This window comes from Doryrhamphus excisus, chromosome 2 (assembly GCF_030265055.1).
Source record: "Doryrhamphus excisus isolate RoL2022-K1 chromosome 2, RoL_Dexc_1.0, whole genome shotgun sequence".
NCBI lineage: Eukaryota > Metazoa > Chordata > Actinopteri > Syngnathiformes > Syngnathidae > Doryrhamphus > Doryrhamphus excisus.
The window spans coordinates 7,158,248-7,186,010 of NC_080467.1; the positions used below are offsets into that span (position 1 = coordinate 7,158,248).

The 27,763-nt window shown below is 42.0% G+C and overlaps 2 protein-coding genes across 4 annotated transcripts in view; both read left to right on the top strand.

Moving 5' to 3' along the window:
* Window positions 1-843: 843 nt before the first annotated feature.
* ak1 (adenylate kinase 1) lies at window positions 844-4,660 on the top strand. Of its 3 annotated transcripts, none has more exons than XM_058055189.1 (7): window positions 844-982; window positions 2,193-2,230; window positions 2,720-2,755; window positions 2,841-3,004; window positions 3,099-3,215; window positions 3,279-3,470; window positions 3,552-4,660. In XM_058055189.1, the coding sequence occupies exons 2-7, from the start codon at window positions 2,224-2,226 to the stop codon at window positions 3,615-3,617; spliced, it is 582 nt and encodes a 193-aa protein (XP_057911172.1). In that variant the 5' UTR covers window positions 844-982; window positions 2,193-2,223; the 3' UTR covers window positions 3,618-4,660. The 3 variants fall into 3 exon arrangements, with proteins under 3 accessions (XP_057911172.1, XP_057911188.1, XP_057911180.1); XM_058055205.1 differs by lacking the exon at window positions 844-982 and adding an exon at window positions 1,081-2,108; XM_058055197.1 differs by lacking the exon at window positions 844-982 and adding an exon at window positions 1,081-2,090.
* Window positions 4,661-9,339: 4,679 nt separating this feature from the next.
* eng (endoglin) overlaps window positions 9,340-27,763 on the top strand; it is a 40,611-nt gene continuing 22,187 nt past the window's right edge. Inside the window, exons 1-3 of the mRNA XM_058055178.1 lie at window positions 9,340-9,626; window positions 10,042-10,165; window positions 24,603-24,745. Of these exons, the coding sequence (XP_057911161.1) occupies window positions 10,117-10,165; window positions 24,603-24,745 (192 nt within the window). The 5' untranslated portion in view covers window positions 9,340-9,626; window positions 10,042-10,116. The remainder of the gene's footprint in view (window positions 9,627-10,041; window positions 10,166-24,602; window positions 24,746-27,763) is intronic.

Consider the following 27,763-nt stretch of genomic DNA (forward strand, 5'->3'; position numbering starts at 1 on the left):
TAACCAAATACTGGCAATAACCTTAGTATCAGAGTAGTACCCAGAGTAGACTTGCTAACCAAATACTGGCAATAACCTTAGTATCAGAGTAGTACCCAGAGTAGACTTGCTAACCAAATACTGCCAATAACCTTAGTATCAGAGTAGTACCCAGAGTCGACTTGCTAACCAAATACTGTCAATAACCTTAGTATCAGAGTAGTACCCAGAGTAGACTAACCAAATACTGCCAATAACCTTAGTATCAGAGTAGTACCCAGAGTAGACTAACCAAATACTGCCAATAACCTTAGTATCAGAGTAGTACCCAGAGTAGACTTGCTAACCAAATACTGCCAATAACATTAGTATCAGAGTAGTACCCAGAGTAGACTTGCTAACCAAATACTGGCAATAACCTTAGTATCAGAGTAGTACCCAGAGTAGACTTGCTAACCAAATACTGCCAACAACCTTAGTATCAGAGTAGTACCCAGAGTAGACTTGCTAAACAAATACTGGCAATAACCTTAGTATCAGAGTAGTACCAGGAGTAGACTTACTAACCAAATACTGCCAATAACCTTAGTATCAGAGTAATACCCAGAGTAGACTAACCAAATACTGCCAATAACCTTAGTATCAGTAGTACCCGGAGTAGACTTACTAACCAAATACTGCCAATAACCTTAGTATCAGAGTAGTACCCAGAGTAGACTTGCTAACCAAATACTGCCAAAGACTGCTGCCACTTTTAGCCATCCCCTCTCTCATTTCCCCCCCCCCCCCCCCCCACCCCCGCCCCGCTCGGGTGCCCTTTTACCCAGAATGCATCGCAGACGTCGCAGGCTCAGCCAGGCTATAAAAAGCCATGGAGTGGGGGAAGGAGGGAGGGGGCCGCCGTTGAGCAGGAACCGACTCTCACTCGGGGGGAATAACCAACCAACCAAGGGAGGCAGGCAGCCCCTTGCACCGGGAATCTGCAGAGGCAGGACGGAGACAGGTCAGTATGATGATACTCCATCTTTGCCATGGGGTGGGGTGGGGGGGTAAGGCATCAGAGGAGACGCATGCAGATAAACGAGAAGGTGCATCATCTGTCAGAGTGAAGATGCAAGGAGGGAGGAGGTGACTTCCATGACTGAGCACTAGAAGACTGCGATGCTGCCAAGGGGAAATGAGAGGGTGGACTTGAACTCAACGTCATGTAGTGGCAGTGAAGGCAGCATTGACTTCACTGTCACGTCTTGGAGGAGCAGCAGCAGCAGGAGGAGGAGGAGGAGGAATAATGTGCAACGTTATGCCGTTAGAGAGAAGGTGCGGATAGGAGGAAGGAGGCAGGGGAGACTTCAACTGTGGGTCACTGGAGCTCCATCGACCCCTGCCAGTGTTTAGGAATCCAGGCTCGATACTCCGACTGGATCTCCTTTTCACAAACATCATCACCCACTGCGTGACGTCAAAGGGGTCCTCCATTTCCCCTTAAAGGGCCAGTACATAGAAATCAGAATGCAGCACTTTGCCTCCAACGTCTCTCTCTTTGGACACATTATCCCCTTCGCTTGACAGCTGGGGGGGCTTTTTTTAGCGGGTTAAAAAATAGTAAAACGACATAAGGTGGGCGAGGTCACGTGCTGACACTTGAAGCATGCACATAGTAAAATGGCTACTGTTTTATTTTACATTTTCGGTGCCGAATACATTGCCATTTGCACACCAGTTAGAGCTCGACGTCCATAAAAGGTGGCCGTCACAAATAGGCTCTGCTGACTCAGCTGTCGGTGACCTTTTTAGGTGCCCGGAAATTGGACGCCTTCAAGTACACCGGCAGCCATGAAGCACACATCAACATTGCCCCTGGACCTCCATATGTAACAAATGACGTCATTGCCGGGCGGTGGTGTGTGACGTCACAAGTGACTTTTCCCGTTACTTAGCTAGCCCAGCAGTTCTGCCCTTCAAACAGAATATCATACGTTTAACTTTAATGGCTGAATTGGGTTGTAAGGCGCATTCATGGGGCAGGTTAGGACTCGTCAGACTGGTTCCTCCTACTTCCTCATATTTAGCCGTGGAATACCAAAGCGGTGGATTCTTAAACTCTTCCTAAAGTGGGTTATTCCAGACAGGTTATACGAACGTACAATGTTTCACTCACAAGAGGACGTCAAATGACGTGGTAAATAACATGTTTCCCTCTATTTTGTTTTTAGCTGAAGGACAGGATACAGTGAATGCAACATAATGGCAGGTACGTAACAAACAAACACTTTAATACGAAAATTGGGATTTATGACGTCTTCGCACGTTTGTTTTGAAATTGTTGGGTGGATTTGGGTTGTTAGCTCATGGAGGACTGTTCGTTAATGTGAACTTTGCCTCCCTCTTTCGGTCGTTTTGGATATTACAGCAGAGGCAAGCCTTACCGTTTATTTCAGTTTTGGATTCAATTCACACGAATGGGATCCTCGCCTTTAATGTAGACTACAGCTAAGATTACTGATCTGGTCACGTCTAGTCATGTTTTTAGTGAGCGTAGTGGTTAGTTTGACCTGGTTGTTGCCATGGTAACAGTGGCAGTAATAATGCAAGACAACACAATGGTGAGCGGTTAAAACCCAAGCATGGGAAATTCATGCACGACTAAGGACACCACGTCACGGCACGGTTTGTAACATCAACCGTTTCTTTTGCTCTTTTATCGCAATAATCGGACTAACTCCTATTTTGTTTTTTCTAGACAAGATCAAAGATGCTAAGATTATCTTTGTAGTCGGTGAGTACGCTACCAGCTCATCGTTGCCATGTATTGGACACCCACAAACCACAACTAATGGATCTTTGACCAAAAATTCTTGCAGGCGGTCCCGGTTCCGGTAAGGGCACCCAGTGTGAGCGGGTAGTGGCTAAGTACGGCTACACCCATCTGTCGTCTGGGGATCTGCTGCGTGCCGAGGTCAGCTCGGGGTCCGAGCGAGGCAAGCAGCTCCAGGCCATCATGCAGAGGGGGGAGCTGGTGCCCCTGGTAAGGGATGACGCCGACGTCCCACCATTTTCCAGTCGGACGGGCTGTCGGACGGTCTAGTTTTCTGTGTCAGACTGTGGCTCTGTATGTTCAGGAAACCGTCCTGGACATGATTAAGGACGCCATGATCGCCAGGGCGGACGTCTCCAAGGGCTTCCTGATTGACGGTTACCCCCGTGAGGTGAAGCAGGGGGAGGAGTTTGAGAAAAAGGTAAGCAACTTTTTAATTTGAGTGTCCGGGTTTCAAGTTTCAGTGACCTCTCTGCGTCCGCAGATTGGCAAACCCTGCCTGCTTTTGTACGTGGACGCCAAAAGCGAGACCATGGTCAAGCGGCTTCTGAAACGTGGCGAGACAAGCGGTCGTTCGGACGATAACGAGGAGACCATCAAGAAGCGCCTGGACCTTTATTACAAGGCAACTGAACCCGTCATTGCTTTCTACGAGAAACGTGGCATTGTCAGAAAGGTGAGCGCAAACTCCCGCCCACGTGCACGTCCATGTCCTCGCCAAACCCTGTCATGTCAATCATCTTGGTGCCCCGCCTAGGTGGACTCTGAGCTTCCTGTGGAGGAGGTCTTCAGCCAGGTCTCCAAGGCCATTGATGCTCTGTAAGGCACACACGGAGATCGAGCAGCCGGCCTGAGCAAACGGTCTTACACGACCGCCCTCGAAACGAACTAAAGCATCGATGATGATGGTTTGCTGACTTGACATCGTTTGATTGACACTTGGACCCAAAGTTAGTCGGAATGAAATAATTGCAATTTGAACTAAACTCCCCTCATGAAAAGTAAACAAGCACTTTGGGATCCGCACCTTTTCATCATTGACAGCCATTTTTATGCAAATAAGGGCATCGTACAAATGTTAACCTTTTTGGCTAAGAGCCGTGAAAGCCACATATTTTAATATCTATTCACATAAACGCCATCTAATGTTTTTTTTTAAATTAATTACAAACATTAAATTCAACTAAATGTGTGCATTTTTAAGCCAGACCAACAAAGTTTGACCTTATGGTGCTGCATGGCTTTGCTCTCTATTCCGGATCTTTCCGTCGGCGTCTTCATTGTACAAAGGATCGGCTCTACAAGACTGATTCTCAATGACCCGGCTAGCTAGGCTGCCGCTTTATCCAGAAATCCTGACATTGGATGATGATGGGTGGATTAAAATGTGTAATAAGGGTCCCCAAGCCATAGGTTGCCCACCCCTGTTTTAGCGAAACCCTAAAATAAACCATAATCATGCATCATCTAAAACCAAAAGTATTCAACTCTCACATATTAGTGGACAAATTAGGTTTTGGGAGATTCTTTTAGACGAGCGACCCGAGTGAAAAGTCTGCAAACACTTCATTAGCTGAACTTTGACCCCGGCTTGAGGCATTTTTCAGTATGCAAATTTGGAATGATCCATCCAAAGCTTCTTTTGCATAATCCTGCTGACAGAGGTAATAACTCCTTTCACACAAAACGTAATACGTGCCTCGCATCCCATCCTAAAAAAACGAAGGTCTGCTTTTGTGCCAACTCCATGAAGCATGCGCTTATTTATTTAGCTTTCCCGCTAAGAATGTCGTCCAACAGCACAAAGTCACTGATGTACATAAAAGTGCAAAGAATACTGAGTTCTAATAAAGAATCCTATCTATATGTCACATGACTGCATGGTGGATGACTTGTTCGGCTTTCTATTTAGATGACTTCAATCTAGATCTACATGACACGACCTCACATGACTCGGAAACAGGAAGTGCCTCTCATGAGCGACACAACAGGATGACAAGGACCCCAGGAGTGTTAGCACAGCTCTTCCCTCAATCCATTGCACACTTCCGTGATATCCGGATTGTCCTCCAAGGAGAGGAAAAAGGGGGGAGTCTTAACAGGATGCATCCCCACAAGAAAAGGCGTCAGTGTAGCACTTTCACAATCATCTTGGATGTGTGGAATGTTGCTGTTGGACTCATAAAAGCGGAGCAAGGAAAGACGAGGGCTTGCAGTACATCACGTAGGGCCGAGGAAGACAATGGAGGAGGAAATGGGGCACGTGAACGCCACACTGCCAGGACATCCAAGTTTAAGAGTGAAATGAACTTGGGAGCACATTTGGTCATCGGTCCTTTAGAGCCCCCTTGTGGCAGGAAGTGAAACTACTGTATATGCTCTTGATTGGACTGTTAGGCTACACAATACAACATAAGTGCACAATACAACATAAGTGTAGTTTTTCTGGTTCTACCAAAAAATATGTTCTTGGACACATTAACAAAATTTAGTTAATCGAATTTTTTGTTTTTTAATTTTTTAAATCTGGAACAATTTTCCACCTCGACATAAATCATTTAAAATGATTTATATTAAAACTTCTTTACAAAAAAATAATGCAACAAAATATTCCACCTTGATACAATTGTATCTTTAATTTTTTTAATATTAAAAAATACAACTTTTCAACTATATAACACAATAAAATATTCCCATCTCTTGACTAATGTAAAATTAATCAGGCACAGTATGATTTGTGAAAATCATAACACTAAAATCCGTCATATATAATATTCCACAGATGGCAATGTCGCCCTCTAGTGGTCTGAAACCGGCAGTGCCGAGGACGCCCTTCCAGTCATCTCAGTGCTTTGTGATTTCCATGACATCATTTGCTTTTGTCCAAATGCCAGAAGCTTCACGGGATGAAATCTTATTAAATGGAGCTCCAATAATAATAATAATAATAATAGTCTTGGTTTTCTGAGGTTATGCGTCAGATGTGACCTTGGAGGACGATAAGGAAGCGAGTCATACACTCAGCGGTACCACAGAGACCCGGTGGCACCGTGCGGGAACCCACGCCAAGCCACAATGAAAGATGATGGCCGATTGTTTCCTGTTATTGAAATACAAGGCGGTGGGAGGGGGGGGGGCTTGAGGGCTGAAATAAAAGGCCGTTTGGCCTACTGAGCATGTGCTAAAACTCATAAGTAGTCAGTGACTAGACGATGAGTCTATTAAACACAGGAGGAGATGAAATGTTCCATCCATTCAAATGCTAACTTCCGCCTTAATTAAGGTGGCTACAAATTATGTTTGATTACCAGCTTATTAGAAAATATCCTAACAGTTTTGTGATTTTCAGGACTTTTTTCATTGTGGTCTCTTAAGAAACAAGAGGGAACGTCTAATGATTTACTTTAGTATAAAATATGAAGTTTAAAATTTTAACTCAATCTTTGCCTTGAATCAACTTTTTACAATTGAAAGAAATTGTCAAAAAATGTTGACCATTTCAATAAAAGTTGATGAAAAAGCTTTAAAGAAGGGACCATTTTTAAAAACGCTCACCCTTTTCAGATGTAAAGCATCCTGAAAAGACACCAGATACTTTTGGATCCAGACCCTAAACTTTGGCATAATTCTTAATAAGCAATATGGAAAATGTGGAAACTGTATTTTTAATGGCACTTATTTTGCATAGTTATTTTAAAGAAAATGTCCCAAAATGCTTGCAATCCTAAATTAAGTAACCAAACTTAAGAAAATAATATTTATGAGCTATCAAAAAGGACATTTTAGGAAAATTATCTACAAATGATTGCAATTTCAGCAAAAGTAAACACTTCAAAATTTGCATTTTCTACCTAGTTCCTCAGTCATTTGTCAGCATTTTATGACCAATGGATGAAAAAATGTCAACAAATGCTTGAAATATAAAAAACGTCAGCAAACACTTCAGCTTTTGGGAAGTAGTTTTTGCATCATTTTCAAGATGAAGGAAGGAAAATGTAAAAAAAAAAAATGCTCCCGCGGCCCGGGATCCATTTCTGTCCTGCTGCTGGTTTTTAATTACATTCTAAAAAATAGCATTTAACAAGAATACAACAGCAAAAATATTAAGACAAGCTAGATGGAATTTTATGAGAAGAACATAACGTAATTTTAGTAGCATAAAGTTGAAATATTCAAGAAAAAATACTTTTACTTTGTATTACTTTGTATTTTTTTGAAAAGTCGTGATATTATGAGACACAAAAGTTATGACGAAAATAAAGTCAAAATAGAACATTTACAAAAAAAGTTGGAAAATTAAAAAGTTATGACGAAAATAAAGTCAAAATAGAACATTTACATAAAAAAGTTGGAAAATAAAAGAAATAGAAAAAAAAACAGCTGTGTGGAAATAAATTAAAAATAATAACTGAATAATACTAGCATAGAGTTGTTATATTAAAACCAAAACATCATAATAGTTTGTGAAACAAACAATTGGGTTGGGAAAAAGTTAGAATATGGGAATAAAGTCATAATGTCACAAGATGAAAGTTTGTAGATATTATTTCATAAGAAAGTTGAAATATTTGGGCAAAAATGTTTCAAAAAATAAAAGAAAGAAGATAATAATATTATAAATATTCGCCTCTATAAGAAAGCTAATATGTGTTTTTTATAAAATACCAACAAAAAGTGACCCACTCGCTTGAGGTTACACACTTTGTCTCATGTTTTCCAGAAATGTACGCTTTATTACGCTATTTATCACTGGAGGATGTCGTCCCCTCAAAGAAAATAGACACACAGCGTTTGTCTCCAGCTGGTGCGGAAAAAACTAGACCGGGTCCAAATTAGACATAACATCCTATCCCGACTGAGCATGTTCACACAGTAGTCATCCTACCAGGATATGAATTTTCATGCTGTAATCTGCAGCCAGATGAATGGAAACTTCCCAAGAAATGACTGCTTGTGTATGAATGCATACCTACTATACTGACACTGTAATGATCATCTATGGCGAGGGGACCGTTAGCTTAGCATCAACATGGTATGCTGAGGTTGGCAATGTGTAGACTCTCTTAAGACACCGATTGCTAATCATCTAGTCTTACATTATATGTGCCGCATTCAAGCTGCATGGGGCGTGGTGAATATTAGCATCATGCTAAATGCTAATCAAATAGTTTCTTCATCACATGTGCCACACATAAAGCTATACAATGGATGCAGTGAAGTCAGCATAATGTATGGTCCTTACCTTTACCGCTATGTATCCTCAGGGCTGTGGGTCCTTTGGTCTTTTGTTCGGGCTCAGCAGAGCTGTCCTATCGAGTCATGAGCATGAACTCGGATGAGACGCAAAAGGAACAGTTGCGATTGATTCGATGCCTTCAGAATGCAACAACCTTCATCAATGAGAATATTCACAGACATAGTAAGCGTCATGCTAAATGCTAATCGAAAACTTTTATTACAGGTGTCACGGTTTATTACATGTGGTTCGCGTCTTGCTAAATGCTAATCCAGTGGTTTTATTATGTGGTGTTACTATCATGCTCAATGTTAATTTTGTTTTATTGTGTGTCTTCAATATCATGCTAAATGCCAATCAAGTAGTTTACTATGCATAGTTAGCATCATGCTAAATGCCAATCAAGCAGTTTATTATGTGATGTTAACATCATGCTAAATGCCAACCATGTCATTAATTAATGCGTTGTTAGTGTCATGCTAAATGCCAATCAAGTAGTTTACTATGTGTTGTTAACATCATGCTAAATGCCAATCAAGTAGTTTACTATGCGTTGTTAGCATCATGCTAAATGCCAATCAAGTAGTTTACTATGCGTTGTTAGCATCATGCTAAATGCCCATTGAGTAGTTTACTATGCTTCTTAGCATCATGCTAAATGCCCATTGAGTAGTTTACTATGAGTTGTTAGCATCATTCTAAATGCCCATGGAGTAGTTTACTTTGCATTGTTAGCATCATGCTAAATGCCAATCAAGTAGTTTACTATGCGTTGTTAGCATCATGCTTAATGCCCATCAAGTAGTTTACTATGCGTTGTTAGCATCATGCTAAATGCCAATCAAGTAGTTTACTATGCATTGTTAGCACCATGCTAAATGCCAATCAAGTAGTTTACTATGCGTTGTTAGCATCATGCTAAATGCCATCAAGTAGTTTACTATGCGTTTTTAGCATCATGCTAAATGCCCATCAAGTAGTTTACTATGTGTTGTTAGCATCATGCTAAATGCCCATCAAGTAGTTTATCACATGTGGTTACTAAATGCTATTATGTGTTGTTAGCATCATGGTAAATGCTAATGAAGTTGTTTCATAGTAACATGCTAAATGCTAATCAAGTAGTTTATTACTGTCAGTAGCATCATGATGCATGCTTATGGACTATCAGGCTGAATAGTAATTAGGTAATTTATTACACTTCACTGGCTTCATGTTAAACGCTAATCATGTAGTTGATTACTGTCCTACTTTGTGGCGAACATTAGCATCATGCTAACCGTCTGAAATTGTCGTTCGTATTTAAACTTTGATCTGTTTCAAAATGGCGACTGTCAGTTCCGGTCTTAAATAAGTTAGTTTTAAGGACTGGGCGACTGAGAGAGACATAGTCCATCTCCTCTGAGCGGACTGACCGGGGCTTGGTGGTCCTCGGGGGGCGTAGTTAAGTCCAAGTGCACCGCCCAGACAACGAGCGTCCAAAGTTGGGAGAAGTCGTCCGCTGTTGCACCGCTGAATGAAGCCGCATCCTCGCTTGTGTGTGGACTAAAACTTGCTAGCGCCCTTTTTACGGTTCAAATACAACTTCTTTTCAAGGTAAGTTCAACTTCAACATGTACCAATTGTTCATGGCAGCCATTATTATTTTTCGGCGGGTTTATTTCATGTTGCATTAATACATATTCCCGTTTTAGGTTCGTTGTTTCGAAACGTTGAACTCTATCGGCACTTTCGCCACATTTCCAGTTCACGCTAAATAAATCAGTATCTTTTTGTTCACTTAACGGGAACAGTCAGTCTCCAACTTCTTATCTGATGCAAGCATTGTGATTTTATTTAAAGAAAAAGCAGCGTGCTTCCTGAAAGAGTGCCAGAAAGTGGCCAGTAGATTGTGTTGAAAATGTCAGGTGATTGTGGAACTTTTTTTTTAGTGTTACATTATGTAAGTGATGTGTTTTCGCCTCGAGCTGCCCATTTTAATGTACTACTTCTATTTGTTTGATTTTTTTAGATTTTTTTTACCCTACTCAGAGTGGAATTACTACCTAGGAGACATCACTCCAGCATCCAAACCCCAAAGTTCATCATGGAGTCATCAGCTCTTCTTCTTTGCCTGGCTTTTGTCATCGTCTCTGGTGAGTCCTAAGTCCACCAGCTGAAGGCCCTAAAAACTTTTGTGTTTTGAAAAGTTTTTATCGAAAAAATATCAAGTGAACCTACAAGCCCGACAGTGGGGGTGAAAGGCTGCTAGCAGCTTCTACCTCGCCCTCAGGTCATCATCCGTCCAGCGTGTTCTGGTGTCACTTCCCTGCAGCAATCTGGCATCATCAATGGTTCAGTGCGGACATTGCATGAATTCTTAATAAAACAGAGAGGTAGCAATAAAAAACAAATTCCACCCATAGAAAAGAATAGAAATAATATGTTCCAGGGTCAAACTGTCACCATCATAATAGCTTAAATAACTGTACAATAAAAATCTTAGTAAACACATCTTATTATTCAAGTATTCTTAATCGTCACAAAAGTTAAGTCAGTGGTTGTCAACAGGTGGGTCAGGGCTACAAAAATTCCAGGCGAGTCACAAATGAGTCATAAATTATGTGATATACAACCGATGTTTGAGATGTCTGACTTATTGTTTTAAAATGTAAACCAAAAAAATTAGCAATATTTCAATATTTGTTACATACTGTGTGATGAATACATGTGTGCAATCAATTCTGAAATAGAATTTTAATTTAGGCATTATTTTCATTCCTCTAAAATAACTATTGGACATGTATCCAATCCAATCCAATACACTTTATTTATATAGCACATTTTATAAACAGAGTTTATGCACAGACTAGTAAATATACAATAAATAAAATTACAAATTGAGTTTAATAAGGAATTAAAAGATCAAATAAGAAGAAAGACATATAAGAAAGTAAAATATTAAAAACAAGATGCAAAGCAATACAAGTATAAAAAATTAAAAAAAAACAATTCTTTGCATTAATGTTTCAAAAGCTGACATTGGCAATTTGCTTGGTTTGACTTAAATATAAGTAGAAATAAATTAAAACAAATAAATAAAAAAAATGACCCCCCAAAAAGTGCAAAAAAATTATTACAAATAAATCAAAACAAAACTTAAATAAAAGTGTAAAAAATAAATCCATGTAAAAATATTTTTGTCTCACATTTATCTTAACATAAATGATCCTCATGTTAGCATTTAAAGTTTTTATTATTTATTATTATTATATTTATTATTATTTTATTTAACTCTGTCCACCAGATAGCAGTACTTTTTCCCCTTCAAAGCATGCAGCAAAATGTTTTTGTATGTAAACAAATGTATGTATGTAAACGCATCCTCGTTTTATTTTGGTATGCTTGTTTTTGGACTTTGTCCAATCCTTGAAGACCAGCATCCGTCGGAATTAAGTTAGAAAAAGAAAAGAAATGTTCCAAAATCTTGCCTCTTGCTGTATGACGAATGACTTGATCACCACCATACCTCAGCGGGCTGCACTGGGATGGCAATATAGTAGTATTTGTCCAATAAAGCAATAAAGCTGCAGCATTAACCTCATATGGTGTCCTCCTGGAGGAGGAATGTGGCTAATGTGGTCTTGAAGGTGGCACATAACCCTCCGTGCAATTTTGTCTTATCAAAGGTGTGCAAAAGCAAAACACCTTCAATGCCATTGTGGAAAGTTCTTTGGTAGTTCCATTTGAACTCTCATCCGAAGTGATGAAACACAACGTGCACCCAGGTGGTTTGACACATTAGCATAGAAGCTGTGAAATCACATTTTAAGTCGCTGCTGTCATCATTTCAGTTTCTGTCTATCGCTGTGTTATTCTTGAGTAGTAGTCTGTCAAGTTGTTTCAACATACCCAGTAAGAAAACGTTGAACTATGGCAAAGCTTGTTGCTGTGCGTATTAATACCATTATGGGAATAGAAAAAAAAGAAAACCAATATCTTATTTTTGTGCCAATATCAGCCAATAATATTGGTTGGCCCATAATGTCGAACATATCGGGCAGGCAGTGATCACAAGCGGCCAACCCGATATACGGCCTGAGTACCGTGATGTTTTTGGAAGGACTGCAAAAACGTTAATGAAAGATACTCTGCAGTTTTTCAGTACCTAAAAATAAAAAAATATATAACTGCAGTAATGGTGTGATATTTTTGAAGGAATCTAGTCGTTGCTCCCAGTTCTCGAACTGAGCTTGTGGGCCGGTTTGACTTAATTGATGGACCAGTTTCGCATTGGTGTCACCTCACATTGGACACCTCGACTTAAAGGGTACCACCCCCAAAGCTATTTTTAACACCCTTGCGTGTATAGCAGACTGATGATTGCTAGTCTACAATTACAAGTACAAGTGTACATACAAGTACAAGTACAAATACAAGTGTAGATGTTGCACTATTTTGGATGGCACGGCGGTCGAGTGGTTAGCGCGCAGACCTCACAGCTAGGAGACCAGGGTTCAATTCCACCCTCGGCCATCTCTGTGTGGAGTTTGCATGTTCTCCCCGTGCATGCGTGGGTTTTCTCCGGGTACTCCGGTTTCCTCCCACATTCCAAAAACATGCTAGGTTAATTGGCGACTCCAAATTGTCCTTAGGTATGAATGTGAGTGTGAATGGTTGTTTGTCTATAGTCCAGGGTGTGCCCCGCCTCTCGCCCGAGGACAGCTGGGATGGGCTCCAGCACCCCCCGCGACCCTCGTGAGGAAAAAGCGGTAGAAAATGAATTAATGAATGAATGTTGCACTATTTATTGGGAGTATCAGCTTTGGACAGACTTCATGTTCAGTTGCTGGGAAGAATATTTGCCCGCCCTGGAGTCCCCCTCCACGGGCTGGAGGAAAAGTACAAAAGGGGATAAGCCAGCGGCTGGAGAAAAGAGGGAGGGGTTGTCTAAAATGGATCTTTTTTTTTAAAAAAAAAGGAAAAGGAAATAAGTCCTAGCCAACCATCCAGACCATCTGAGATAACAAACGTCATCAGTATTCATGGAGACGGTAAGGAAGCAGGGGAGTCCAAGTTACAACTGATAACTTGGAATATGAAGCTATTAGCGCTATTATTATTACTCTACTTTTTTATTTTATTTTATTTTTTTTAATTATTTTTATTATTACTCTACTTTTTGTTTATTTATTTTTATTATTTTTTTATTATTTTTATTATTATTACTCTCCTTTTTTTTTAAAAATTATTATTACTCTACTAACTAGGGTACGTAATGGGAGAAAGAAATGACTAAAGTTTTCTCCGAAGTCACAAGTTGAAAAACCCCCAACATTAATTTAAAAGTGGCGTTGAGAGTCAAAACACTCCACTTCCCGTGTTTTAGTGTCGTGAGCCACAGCCCGGCTTGCCGTCAGACTGGGTGGCAGGCAGGCAGGCGGGCAGGGAGACGCGACCACTTGTCGCTGGGCCCAGACCGATTTCAATCTCCTTCTCCTTCTGTTATGCCCCTCCCAAATAACAATCCATTCCTGCCTTCCTCGCTTTTCCTCTGTTGTGAACTCTAAATGCACTGCGAGGCGAGTCTCCTCTCTTGACTAACTATCCACATTTCAACCACTCTGCGCTAAAAAAAAACATTTTAATATTTCAATACTTAATATTGTTGATTATTTTTATGAAAAAAATCTTTGGTAGTAGCAACCCCCACTTTATGAACTAAAAAAACAAAGCTTAGAAAGTTGTACACATCCATTCCACACTGATTTGTCCACTGTGGAACTATGGTGTTACCTTTCTAAACAGACCAGGTCCTCCACATGGTCATCTATGTCTGACCCAGAGCTCTTCTTCCACAGTTGGTCTGAATGGCTCATTAGTAGTCGTTGAGATAAACGCCTCGTCAGCATGGCGGCCACTTGTGCCCATGTCAACATGCCTGCTGTCTGTGCAGATAAGACATGGCATTATTCGCCTTTATCTCTCTGGGTCGCTGTGCCCCCCCGGCAACCCCAGAAGGCTGCATCTCGGCGCTGTCACTGGATATAAACTGGACCCGCATGTTTGTCGGATTGGAACTTTTTGAGGTGCAAGACCTTGACAGGTCAGCGGGACCGACCGATGATTTGCTGAAATGAAGGCGTAGAAATGTTAGTGAGGATTTAGCTTAATTTCTAATCAAAGATTTATCTTATCTTAATTTCACTAAATCATTCACTCGGGACGCTAATTAATGAGGATGGTGTTATGCGGGGGAGAATCCGCGCTTTCATTTAGCTTGACAAATGCGCCATATTGTGATTTTTGCACATATGATGTAGAAAGTATGATGAGTACCAATTTTATTGATTTTGTTGAATTAATTGTCCTTTAACTGTGCCTTGAAGCAAAATAAAGTGCACTACTTGATTGCAGCCAGCAGAGGCGCTGTTGACTATCTGGGCTTAGTTTAGCTAGCACAAACTCTTAGTGTTTTTTGGAGGCAATACAGTGAGGCTGGCAACATTTTCAAATTAATTTTCATATGAGTATGTTCAGGCGGCACGGCGGTCGAGTGGTTAGCGCGCAGACCTCACAACTAGGAGACCAGGGTTCAATTCCACCCTCGGCCATCTCTGTGTGGAGTTTGCATGTTCTCCCTGTGCATGCGTGGGTTTGCTCCGGGTACTGCGGTTTCCTCCCACATTCCAAAAACATGCTAGGTTAATTAGCGACTCCAAATTGTCCATAGGTATGAATGTGAGTGTGAATGGTTGTTCGTCTATATGTGCCCTGTGATTGGCTGGCGACCCCGCCTCTCGCCTATTAGACAGCTGGGATAGGCTCCAGCAACCCCCGCGACCCTCGTGAGGAAAAAGCGGTAGAAAATGAATGAATGAATGAAACACTGGAGGTATCTGCTTGACGTAGTAGCATTGTAGCTTCTTCGTTTCATGTCCGAGGTATTATTATCATCATGTTCCAAAGTACAGCCCCAAAATATGTAGTATGTTTTCTTCTAAATCCGGCGCCTTTTGAACTAAATCATACCAAATCTTCATGGGAACAGACGTCATTGGCGTTAGCAAGCCTCTTGATTTGGATCACTGGGTGGTAGCTTTCCTGTTGATTCAGGTGCCACATTGCTCAATCTGTATTTATAGACCTGAGATCTCTATCACGTCTTAATAGGTGTGTGTAGTAGCTCTTGTGTTTGTGTGCTTCATGTGTGTATAGTTGATGCTCTGAGAATAATCATATAATTATATTTGATGGCTGTGGCATGAAGTGGAATTAACATTAGCCACGTTTACATGGACCCAAATATTCCAATTCCATTCGGGTTATTTGCTCAAACGGAAAGAATGTAACCTTTGTATACACCTCATTCTGAAAAAAAAGTGCCAATCCGAATGAATATATAATGGGATTCACAGGGGTGGAATATTCCTTTCCCCAATCCGATTGAGGTATCTTGTACCCACTCAATCGGAACGTTGTCAGACTGCGTTCTTCTTCGTGGTGTTTTTCTTCTTCTGTTGTTTATTGGCGGTTGGCAAGCAGCTTTTGTGTGCATTAGCGCCATCTGTGGAACAGAATCTAAACCCTTCTATACGCCATTCACAAGTCCAGTTTAAAAAAAAAAGAAAATAATAATTCTTAATTATAAAATATTAGCAAGATTGAACTTTATCTTTTCCTGTTCCCGGGTGCGGTCTTTTAGCGAATGCTGAGATATGACGTAACACGCAGCTCGAGACGTTCTTCAATTTAAAAAAATTGGGGTGAGGAATCGGCACTGGACTGCTGCGGAAAGTTTGTTTTTGATTCAAACTAAATTTCAAGACTGGACGAAGGAAAAACTCCAGGAAGTCGGAATCACGTGATGTTGGTGTTTACGCTTTACTGCGCATGCCCCATTGACTATTCTGGTTGATTATAGCGGCGCATGTAGACATGCAATTGGAATATTCCTTTCCATGTATATCATTGCTTTCGGAAAGGTCATTCGGAAAGAGAAAAACTCCTCATGTAAACGTGGCTAGTGTAACACTTTTAAAGTAGTGTAAAAATAAGACGGCCACAATTAATATTAGATGGAAAAATACTAAATCCCTCTTTGGGGTTTTAGCTTAATATGTAGATCTTTATTTTTTAACATTCTACCGTCCCACTCAAGTGTTGAAAGAAGCGAGTCGCTTAAACAACCAAACACTTCCAGTGGGAAGTTTGAGGCAAATTTTTGTCCCAACAACTTTGGTCAAACTCCAAATCTGCTGATTCCAAAACCTCCGCTTTGTCAATGTCGCGACATTTCCAACTTTTTGTCTTTTATTGGAAGTCAAACTCCTAACTGCTGCAACATTTTAATGAGGCTGTAATGCGGCGTGGGAGCGTTAAATGAGCGATCAGCTCATCTGAGAGTGATCAGCTCTCTGGTCTCTCATATTGTTGTTTCCCTCCACTCTTATGCTTCCATTTGATAATGGGTGGTTGCATCTTTATTTAAACATCACAGCCTTCATTGCTATGCTGAAGTCATCCGTACGCACTGGAAATGATCACTTAATGTCGCCCGTGTCTGGATGATGCATAGGTTGGTGTAGCAGTACATCAATCCCCCCCTAAAATGCGTGCAATTAATCTGCCTTATTTTCTATGCTTTACTGTCACGTAATTAGCATGAAACTTTTTTCATTTAGCCTCTGTTCATCAGTTAACACGCAGATGAATAATTGTTGTGCAAGCACTCTTTTGGTGTACCGAGGAAAGAATACTGCGGTGCCAATAGGAAGCTCTACTTCCTTTTATACATGCCGCATATCCACAAGACAGCTCTATATGGTACCTTCTTAGTTTGGTTAGTATTTCCACTGCAGGTATGGCGCTGATTCACAGCTGATTTACCCAAATGAGGATAAGTGGCATACAAAATGGATGGGATGGATGGAGCTGATTGTAGCAAAAAAAACCCCAGAAACATAAAGACTTTTAATCATCTTTATGGCATAAAAGAAAAACTACGCAAAAAACAAAACAAAAAGCTGAATTAGCGTTTTCCACCAGCCACTGCCAACCGTTGCTAATAGCCGTTTGAAGTGACCTCTTTTCCTGAGAAACGACAGCTGGGCCCAATTAACCGCTATAGACGAGGGACGACTATTCAAAAAAATTCTAATAATAACAACACTCGGTGAGTAGTTTTACTTTATTTTAGTTTGATTTAGGTTTATTATGTAGCATAACTCCAACCCAACAGTACTTCCAAAAACCCTCACTTTGCAACAGTATCGCCTTGCTAACACCTTCCTGTTCCCTCTCTGTTACATCTGCTAGGAATATTTAGGTGAACATTTTTTCTTTATTTTAGTTGTATTTAGTTTTATTATATAGGTGTTGACATCACACACGGTACTTTTCTAATTCCAGCAATACATCTAAAACGGTACTCTCTATTTTGTCCCTCAGGTGTCGTTTTAAAAGGTGACTGCGTACTTAGTACTTAAGCGTACTTTTGTTTGATTTACAGCAGTTCTCGTTGTAGTCTTTTGACAACAGCATTATTCCTATGTGAAGAGAATCAGTGAGAAAAGCGCTAATGTATGACACATGTGTCGCCGTGACTACGGAATGCCTCATTACGGCCAGCGTCAGGGGGCACAAAGCGAGCGACAACAAAGGAAGTGAGCCATAGACCTTCCATACGCCGCCGCTAAACTCGCTGTTCCGCCGGCTTCCGACAACGACGAGGCGACGGACGAATGGCTCCCAGAGGTGTAAACAAGAGCGAGTGTGAAGACTGGCTGTCTCCAGGCTCGACTATTACGTTGCGGCTTCCTTTCCAGCCAAGCCTTGAGCTCGCAAGTTTTTTTTTTTTTTTTCCGATATCCAAACTGACACGACTAATCAGCATGTTTTTTTGGGGAGGTTTTCAGGTGTGTTCAGGAAGTGAGATGCTCAGGAAGCGTGTGCGTTGTACGGTTTTGTACGGAGTGTGTGGTGTGTAGCATGCAAGGGGTGAGAGGCCAAGGGACAGTGCATGCCCCTGCAGAGTACTGATAAGAGCTTGTTTACTTTCCTGTGGATGGTCAGGCCTCAATCTACAGCTGCGGAAACGGCGGGACAATAGGTGTGTGTGTGTGTGCTTGTGTGTGTGTGTGCGTGCATGTGTATGTACTGTATACATGTGTGTTGTGGACTTGAGAGAGAATTGAAGCAGCCTTTGCCGCCAAAGCTAACTACTAAGGAGCGTTGACCCCCCCCCCCCCACACCCTTCTACTGATTCCTATACCAGATGCGAGGCACAAACAATTTAGCGCTTTTACATCGAAGCTAAGGTGCATGTTTTGTCTTTTTTGCAAGTTTTCCCCTTCTTGGTCACGGTTTAAAGTTTGTCATGTCACTGTTTTGCTGTTTAGCTCAGCCAATCAGCAATGAGTTGCCACTGATGACAATGTAACAAAATCTCATCAAAGTGAGTACACACTGCAACTGTTTTTATTAGAATCAGAATCAGAATGCCCTTTAATTTCATTTTACATATAGTAGAATGAAATTGCAGCAGCTCCATTTTCAGTGCAAGACAGTATGACAGTACAAAATTTAGAAATTAGAAGAATAAATAAAGAGTAAATAGAAGAATAAATAATAACATTCGTTTTTTACCGTACCTTACATCTTCTCAACGGATAAGTCTGGAAAAATGAAACTTGGATATACTTTAGAGTAGTCAGTATGCAGCTTGTATAGATTTACTATCCCCTGAACAAAGACTCAACACACAGTCATCGCTGTCCAAATAGCTCAACGTACGTGAAACATGGTGGTGGTAGAATCATGGTCTGGGTTTGCATGAGTGCTTGTGGAACTGAGGAGCTGTGGTTCAATTTCAGAATTTATTATTCACTAGTATATCCTAATATAAGGTATAAGGTATTATAGGTATTTAAAACTCAATATGGTAATGGTAATGGTTTTATTTCATTTGAACATGCATCAGATTACAATTGAATGCATCACATAATCAGTTCACAGTTCCACATGTCCAAAAGGAGTAGGAAGAAGCAAAGCTTATTAAATCCTACCCCTCCATCTGGTACTTTTATAATCAGTAACTGTTACATTTGTTCACTTCCTGCTTTCCTAATATAGTTTAAGTAAAATAAATGAATGAAATATGAATTTTTTAAATTACTTTTTCTAATGTAAGTATTTTAATAAGACATCCATGCCAAAAAGCGTCTTATTTTTGCAGGTAAATTGAATTACAAGTCAAGCATCGATGCTAAGCAATGGAGCGTATTATGTAACAGTATTGTAATGATGACATTTCCACGTATTAAATCCTAACCTTTGCTCCTTTCAACTCAAAAGTAAAATCACTTTCCTCACAGGTAGATCCTCCACCGATTAAACGTTATCCTTATCGCTATGATGTTTAACGGAGCGTGGCGCGATGTGCTACCCTGAAGGAAGGATTATGGTGCGGTTATAATACACTGAATCTCTCGGTGCACTCCTTCCATACAAAAGACTCTGCAATGCATCGCTGGCATCCCTAATCCAAAGAGTCATTCCGAATTAATGCAATGTTTTCCTCCTTAGCAGTCATCGTGTGTGATCGTGCCGCGACGCTGCCATCTGGAATTTAGCCTGTGAGTTCAAACGGGAACAAGAAGGGAATACGTAGAAACACAGGATGCGAGCACTGTATTAGGCCACATTGATTCCCAAAGAAGATAAATCACCTCAACGTCTCAGGTAACGCCCAAACAGCGCCACTGGCTGGCCTCAGAGCAGCTCTAGTGCACTCTGCATAATGATATGGGTCCTACTCGGATGGTGAGCTTTCATTTAGGAGACCCGGTTTAACCTCCTCCTGAATAATAAGAGTGTTTTCATTTAATCCTGGAAACAAATGAGAGGAATACTCTCGGAGGGAATACACTCCCATGGACAGTCCATTACTGGGGAGATGATTATACTGGCTTGGAGTAGTCTTTAATTTAACATGGTAATAGATGTAAGGGTAGAACTGAACAGTACTGGAAGAGGAAATTCCTGACCTGATGTTAGGTGTAGTAACTCATTCATTCATTTTCAACCACTTATCCTCACGAGGGTCGCGGGGGGTGCTGGAGCCTATCCCAGCCGTCTTCGGGCGAGAGGCGGGGTACACCCTGGACTTGTCGCCAGCCAATCACAGGGCACACATAGACAAACAACCATTCATACTCACATTCATAGCTGTGGACAATTAACCGCCAATTAACCTAGCATGTTTTTGGAATGTGGGAGGAAACCGTAGAAAACCCACGCATGCACGGGGAGAACATGCAAACTCCACACAGAGATGGCCGAGGGTGGAATTGAACCCTGGTCTCCTAGCTGTGAGGTCTGCGCGCTAACCACTCGACCGCCGTGCCGCCAGGTGTAGTAACTGGCATGATAAATGTGATGAGAAACCTCATTTAACACATTTTCCTCCCACCAATATGGCCACGTGTGTTGTGTTTACATTTGGAAATTTTATGTGATTTGTTATTCCATGACCCGGCAGGAGAAGGTGCCATGAGAAACCTAATTCAGTCCAAATTTTGACCAAATATCAGCAGTCACAATATAATGTCGTGTCAGCAATATGGCTGTCTGCATTTGAGAACCACCGAAAAACATGCTTTTTTTATAATATAATATAGTTTATAATAAAGCACCTTCAAAGCAATATTGCCCATTTTACGCCATGGACACAATACTGTGCTGTTCAACCACCATGAGCCAGAAGTCAGAATCTGTTCAATACGCAAATGGAAAGACCACAAATAGCTGCACTGAGGCCATTTGTGTGCCTTCTCGTGAATGTCGCTTGTTTTTGCCGATAATGTCAGATGCAAGCCAGTTGTCTCCATGGGGATGCTTTCCTGAATAAAACTGTCAAACCGATGCCTCGCTCAAAGGAGAAGTTGTTGCAGGAAGTGTCAAAATGAGTGGGAGGTGTAGTAGAGAGTTGATGTACAGGAAGCAGTATTCATGTATTTAATGAACTTAAGCAGTGGTTTTGGAAGCTAAGAAATGTGGTGGCCATGTCTGTCCGTGGCCTTGCTTGAAAAGCAAAACGATGCTATCCTGAGTGTGGAGCCCCGAAGCCATTAGCTTGCGATGCCGTGCCGTACATGGAAGCATGACAGAAGATGGGCAGAAACAGCCACTTCTGCAAAGCAGCAGCGCAATGTACAAATTCAAAGGTGTACCCATAAAACTGGGGATCCTTTTCATCATGCCAGCAACGCTCTGACATCCCATGGGCTCACTTAACATGTGTCCTATGGAGTCGGACACATGAGCATCAAAGCATCATCTGAGGACCGAATCGATGGAATTCACATCATTTTTCCGTCTGGTCTCTGTACATCTGCCTAGCCCCCTCCCAACTCATTGCCTCACATCAAACTGACAATCAGCAACCAGCCGTAAACACGCCCCCCCCCCCCCCCGACCCCACACTCTGATGAAATGGGAAATGGAAGCGGATAAAGCGGACGGGATGGAATAGTCCTCCATACCTCATTTACCAGCAAACCGCTTAGCGAGGCCATTGGCATTTCCGGGGTCAGGAGGGCAAAATGAATGTTGTCCGTGTCCTACGGTGGTCTCGTAAAAATGTGACACATGCCCACACGCATACCCGCACGCATACAAACACACTTTGCAATCATTGTGATTTACGAGTGGGACCTCGTAGGTGGCTGTCATAGAAAGTTGATTCCGTCACGGCAGAACAAGAGAAAAATGTCTTTATGGTCGTGGGTATTGAGCAAGAGACGAGGGAGAGAGAGAGAGAGAGAGCGAGGGCGAGAGACAGAGACAGAGGCAGAGGCAGAATAACAGGAAGCTGGCCTTGACCTCGGGTGAAGGGAGGGATGGGGTGATGGAGATGGAGAAAGACAAGCTGCAACAAGCGAGTGAAGATGTTTTTTTTTTTTTCACAAATGACACAATTGACCTTCATTCTTTTTAGTCCGAGATGTGAAATCCCTTAAGTAATGACTTTATCTGGTCTTAATTAGTTTATGACTAAGCTTCCAAGAGCCCTTGGAACGAGCTGGTGGCCCCACAGGATGTGTTGACGGTAATTGACCATCATTGACTTCAGAGTAGCCTCGTTTCCACCATGAAGCGTGCCAGTGAATATCGCCATTTGTCCAGGTTGTTGTATTCTATTCGCACTGTTCAGGTTGTCTGAGAAGTGTGCTGAGGTTTCAGGTCATCCTCGAAGACGAGATACGACAGCTCTTGTCTGGAGGACAAGAGGACATCACTCCACTCTCAATGACCGGATAGGACAGCTGTAGTTTAGAGGATTGCAGGACTAAAGCTGCCGCTAGAGGGCTGCCCTATCTAGTCTTTTGAGCATTGCAGCATTTGCATTGCAGATAGGACACCTCTAGTCTATAGGACTGGAGGAGCAGATTTAGAACTCTAAACATGGCCGCCATCAATCCCAATGTTTTGTCCATAAGTCATTGATCATTTGCTGATTGATTGTACTATATACAGTATGTTACGTGTATGCTAGCATGTCTTTCAAAGCATTTTGGTTACATAGTCCTTCATTAACGGCGGCACGGCGGTCGAGTGGTTAGCACGCAGACCTCACAGCTAGGACACTAGGGTTCAATTCCACCCTCGGCCATCTCTGTGTGGAGTTTGCATGTTCAAACATGCTAGGTTAATTGGCGACTCCAAATTGTCCATAGGTATGAATGTGAGTGTGAATGGTTGTTTGTCTATATGTGCCCTGTGATTGGCTGGCGACCAGTCCAGGGTGTACCCCGCCTCTCGCCCAAAGACAGCTGGGATAGGCTCCAGCACCCCCGCGACCCTCGTGAGGAAAAAGCGGTAGAAAATGAATGAATGAATGAGTCCTTCATTAACGCTGCATTCGAGAAAGACAGGAGAAGTCGCCTTCTGTCCTTTTTCCTTGCTTAGTTTTTCTTTTTGTGGAAGGAGGAAGTTTGCAGCGAGATATTTCATCCCCCTCGCCGCCGGCCAGCCGGCCCGACCGCGTGCATGTTCACAGTGTAACCAAAACCAAAGTAACACGATAACATGGACACATGCCGCCCAGGTCACAGCAGGCATTTAAACATCCATGACAGTCCAGGCCAGATGGATTCCTCCTCCAGAGACGCCAGGGTCCCCGGGTTAAACAGGGACTTTGATGGATGACTGCGGCCGGTTGCCCTGACACGTTTGATAAACGCGGACCAGGCAATTCGTTTTTAAACGCTGTCCTAGCCTCTCGCGGTGGATGCTTCTTCCACAGTGACAACAACAAGTTGAGACCCTTTTTGGACCATGAATCTACCTGGATTCAATTACCTGTTAGACTGAAATGCCCGCAGAGCACAAACTCCACCATGGATAAACAATTCATGTCTGATAGCGGTCGACGCCTCCCTGCCGTAAAAAACAATACATTCCTGGATGTCTTTCTTTGAGATTTTGAAATAATTTGTTCCCGGGTTGCTAACTACACAGGAAATCTGTTATGTAACATTCTTAACAGCAGCACGTGGCAAAATAAGTCAACCATGTTAAAAAGGAATTCACTCTTTAAAACCTCCTTCATGACTAAGGAAAAGGTGCACATTTTGTAGTGTTTTTCACCGTTACCTGCCACATAAGCGTAAAAACAAGCTAACTAATAATTTGATAGCATAGCGGTTAGCTGTGTGATGTCATGCAGTATTTTTAGCTTTTAAAAAAAATTCATTTCTACCGCTTATCCTCACGAGTGTAGCGGGGGTGCTGGAGCCTATCCCAGCTGCCTTCGGGCGAGAGGCGGGTTACACCCTGGACTGGTCGCCAGCCAATCGCAGGGCACATATAGACAAACAACCATTCACACTCACATTCATACCTATGGACAATTTGGAGTCGCCAATTAACCTAGCATGTTTTTGGAATGTGGGAGGAAACCGGAGTACCCGGAGAAAACCCACACATGCAAACTCCACACAGAGATGGCCCAGGGTGAAATTAATTGAACCCTGGTCTCCTAGCTGTGAGGTCTGCACGCTAACCACACGACCACCGTGCAGCCCCTTTTTGAAAAATTGCTAAACTAAAATGCAAATAATAATAATAATGAATAATAATAATAGTGGCGACTCCGAAATCAGGAAAAAGCCGAAAGAAACAAACCACAATAATGAAAATGGAACGTTTGAATAGCTCCCTATCTGTCCTGTAGGTGGTGTAAAATCTAGTTTGTTCTGCCTTTTGTAGCAGTGCTCTACTTTTTCTATCGTTTTTTATTTTTTTATCATAACTTGACACACAAGTGTAAAAGGCAGCTAAAGATGAATTCGATAACAAGCAACAACGCACGTAAAGCATGATCGTCATGTCGTCATGCATGATTCCATGTATGTGTTTTGGCTGGGCACCAATGTTTAGGTCAACGTTCCTTAAAATGAAAAATTCCAAACCTGTACAGTTTGGCTTCTGTCATGTACGTAAGTATATGTATGTCATTTAAAGAGTCATGTTAAAGTGTTTAGCGGTATTAATTAGCATCAAACTTGTCTGCTCCCGATGTCTTCCAGCTTCAAGCCCGACATGCGATCCCGAGAAGCTCAGCTACAATTCCTGGGTCTCCGTGAGGGAGATGCAAATGGGCTGCTGGACCAGCTTCATTGGACAAGACAAGGCCGAGGTCCACATCCTGAACCTGAACTTTGCTGCCTCGGTAAGAATGCCATGTTTATGCAAATGTGGCTAATTTCTGCAAACGTGAAACAAGTGAGAATGCCAAAGACAATAATGTTAAGGTCTGGATGCAAAAGTGTCCCTTGTCACACGTTGCCTTTCGGATAATTACATCCAATCCACCACGGTCTGCCACGTGTCCGACATCACCGACGGATGATTATCTTCAGCTGACAGTACAATATGTCAGGCCCGGTTTCCCTGAAAATGAAGGCGCCCAGTATCACAAATTCCTTGCACCATATATTTTTCTCTAATGGAATCTGTCATTCACAAATATAGTGTCATCAAAGTGTCTGTTTATATGTGTCATTGCAGCGCAGCTTACAAATGTGTCAAGAAAAAGGTTGCAGATGTTTTGACCAGACAAAACATTAGGTACATCCACATGATTTCGTACGGTGGTTTTGCAAAGTGTTGCACAGTCCCTGAAGGGACTCTAATGTGTTTTAGGCCTCTCCTTCTCCCCTAGAAGCTGATTTTCTGGAGCACATTTAGCATATTTTATACCCCAGACAGTTTATTCTCACATCGTAGGAACTAGCTTAGCGGGCTTGAAAAGGATATTTCTCTTTTCTTTTTTTTTCTCAAACTGCTGCACCTCCTCTGAACTATTCTGGCGCCTCACACTTTGAGACCCTCTGATGTGATGTAATTCAGTATAAGTAGTAGCAGCGGCATTCTTTGGAGGTCTACTTTTTTTTGCCAAAATGACGTATATAGTTCAATATTAGAAAATGTGAAACAATATCATTTTCTGTAAGTGTATGTTTTTTAATAATCTTACTGCAGTACCATTGTCCCTCGCCACTTTGCAGCTTCACGCTATCGCAGTTTTTCAAAAAATATATTTAATCCTTAATATTCATTCATTCATTCATTCATTTTCTACCGCTTTCCCTCACGAGGGTCGCGGGCGAGAGGCGGGGTACACCCTGGGCTGGTCGCCAGCCAATCACAGGGCACATATAGACAAACAACCATTCACACTCACATTCATACCTATGGACAATTTGGAGTCGCCAATTAACCTAGCATGTTTTTGGAATGTGGGAGGAAACCGGAGTACCCGGAGAAAACCCATGCATGCACGGGGAGAACATGCAAACTCCACACAGAGATGGTCGAGGGTGAAATTGAACCCTGGTCTCCTAGCTGTGTGGTCTGCGCGCTAACCACTCGACCGCCGTGCCGCCTAATCCTTAATATAATATATATAATAATAGTAATATAATAAATTAAAATTGTGGTTAAATATGGCCTGTTAATATTACATTTACTTATATTACATTTATTTTTGAATATTTATTACATTTAATTAAGAATTAAAAGGGCAAAATGAACTAAAATACAAATAAAGTTATTCAAATGATGTGTCGAAGGGGAACTGCACTTTTTTTGGAATGTTGCCCATCATTCCCGACCCTTATGTGAAACATGAACACATACTTCTTTCCCTTTTCTGTGCATTATAACAGTAGAAAACGAGTTAATAAGAGCTAGCTAACAATGCTGTCATTGAGATACACCTATTTCTGCTATGAAGCCCCCTAAAACAAACCTCCACCAAGGTTGCATGGTTTGATATCCATGTTGTGATCATGCATTAACATGTACACTGATGATAACATGCCCTAGTTGCAGTACCTCGGCCTATTTGGATGATTTAAAACACCAGCCAAACTTCTTTCCTCGGTGCATTGATACTAGCTAACATGATACGTCGCTAATCGCTAGTCTCGGCGTCACTCACAGACGGAAGAGTGGCTATCTAGCTCTCCATTTGGCTTCCAAGACCCAACAAGATGCTGGTTTCCGTAAGCATTTTTGACCCGAGGACTGGAGCAGGCGTCTTGTGCTGGAAGACACAGCCACATGCGTGCAGTAGTTTGCATGCATGGTAGCTCCCAGCTGATTGCATGTTCTTCTTCTTTCAAACTAGCTGACACTGACTCCACAGTGCCTCTGCTGGTTGCAGCCAAGTCGTGCACTCTTTCGCCTCAACTGCTAGACGCTGTCAATCAATAAGAGAGCATTATTAGCGTTTGAATTGTTGACACAGCTCTTTAATTAGCCCTCATTAGATTAACGAGTGTATGTTAATTTGTTATCTAATTATAGATGAGCGTTCAAATCATATGCCCCCCCCCACTTCAATGAAACACGGTTTCTCTTTGGCAAAAAAAGGCTTCAGTAACAGCAACTCCAGATACTTCTTATCGCCGCTCCAGACTATATTTCACTGAGTCTGTTCGCTAACGTTTGTCACCAGCTTATCATTTTCCTCCCCGACTGCTCGCTCATCATGTCCTCCATGACTTGTAGCCGTTTTCATGGCCTTGTAATGTCGTTATTTTTGATGAAAGCGTCGCACCGCCGCGGCTCCTCTCAGTCGTGTGGGTACGCAGATACCGTAGATGATTAGGAGGAGTAAGTTGATCATAGAAACACAGAGGTAGCGTGAGAAGAACGGACGTGGGGGTTCGATGAAGGAATTTTGGATCAGTGATGCAATCACTGCCGCCCACACTGAAAATACTGCATCAAGCTTGCTTTTAGAGGGTATTAAATATGAGAAACCAAATGACATCTCGTTAATGTTATTCCTATTTGAATTAAGGAAAGAGACACAATGGTGCTCTTCCTCCCTTTGGCGAGTGAAAATGGTACAGTCTGGTCATCCATACACGTGTTGCTAACACAAATCCCTCTAAAGATTGGACCTTGGCGTTGTGGACGGGCTTCATGCTGTAGTACCACGCTGTCCACTTGGCTCGGAGGTCTTTTGTCTGACACATATTCATTCCCTTCTCCGCATTTGTCTTTTCACACGGGTTTTACAGCCTTTTTTTGTTTCGAATTTCTCAGCGAGAGCTTCAAGAGGAGACATAAAGGCCAGGAGAATTCAAATGGAGGAGCAGCCTGGCGGTGTCCCGCACGCACCGGCCTGGTTAGTCAGGCTCTTTGGCAGCCGGCTGAGACGAGACTTGTGGAGCCA

What these genes read in the sequence shown, in the direction of transcription:
- ak1 (XM_058055189.1), top strand. An exon ending in TAAGATTATCTTTGTAGTCG is followed by an intron (nt 2,756 to 2,840) that starts GTGAGTACGCTA and finishes AAATTCTTGCAG; the next exon opens with GCGGTCCCGGTTCCGGTAAG. An exon ending in GGGAGGAGTTTGAGAAAAAG is followed by an intron (nt 3,216 to 3,278) that starts GTAAGCAACTTT and finishes CTGCGTCCGCAG; the next exon opens with ATTGGCAAACCCTGCCTGCT.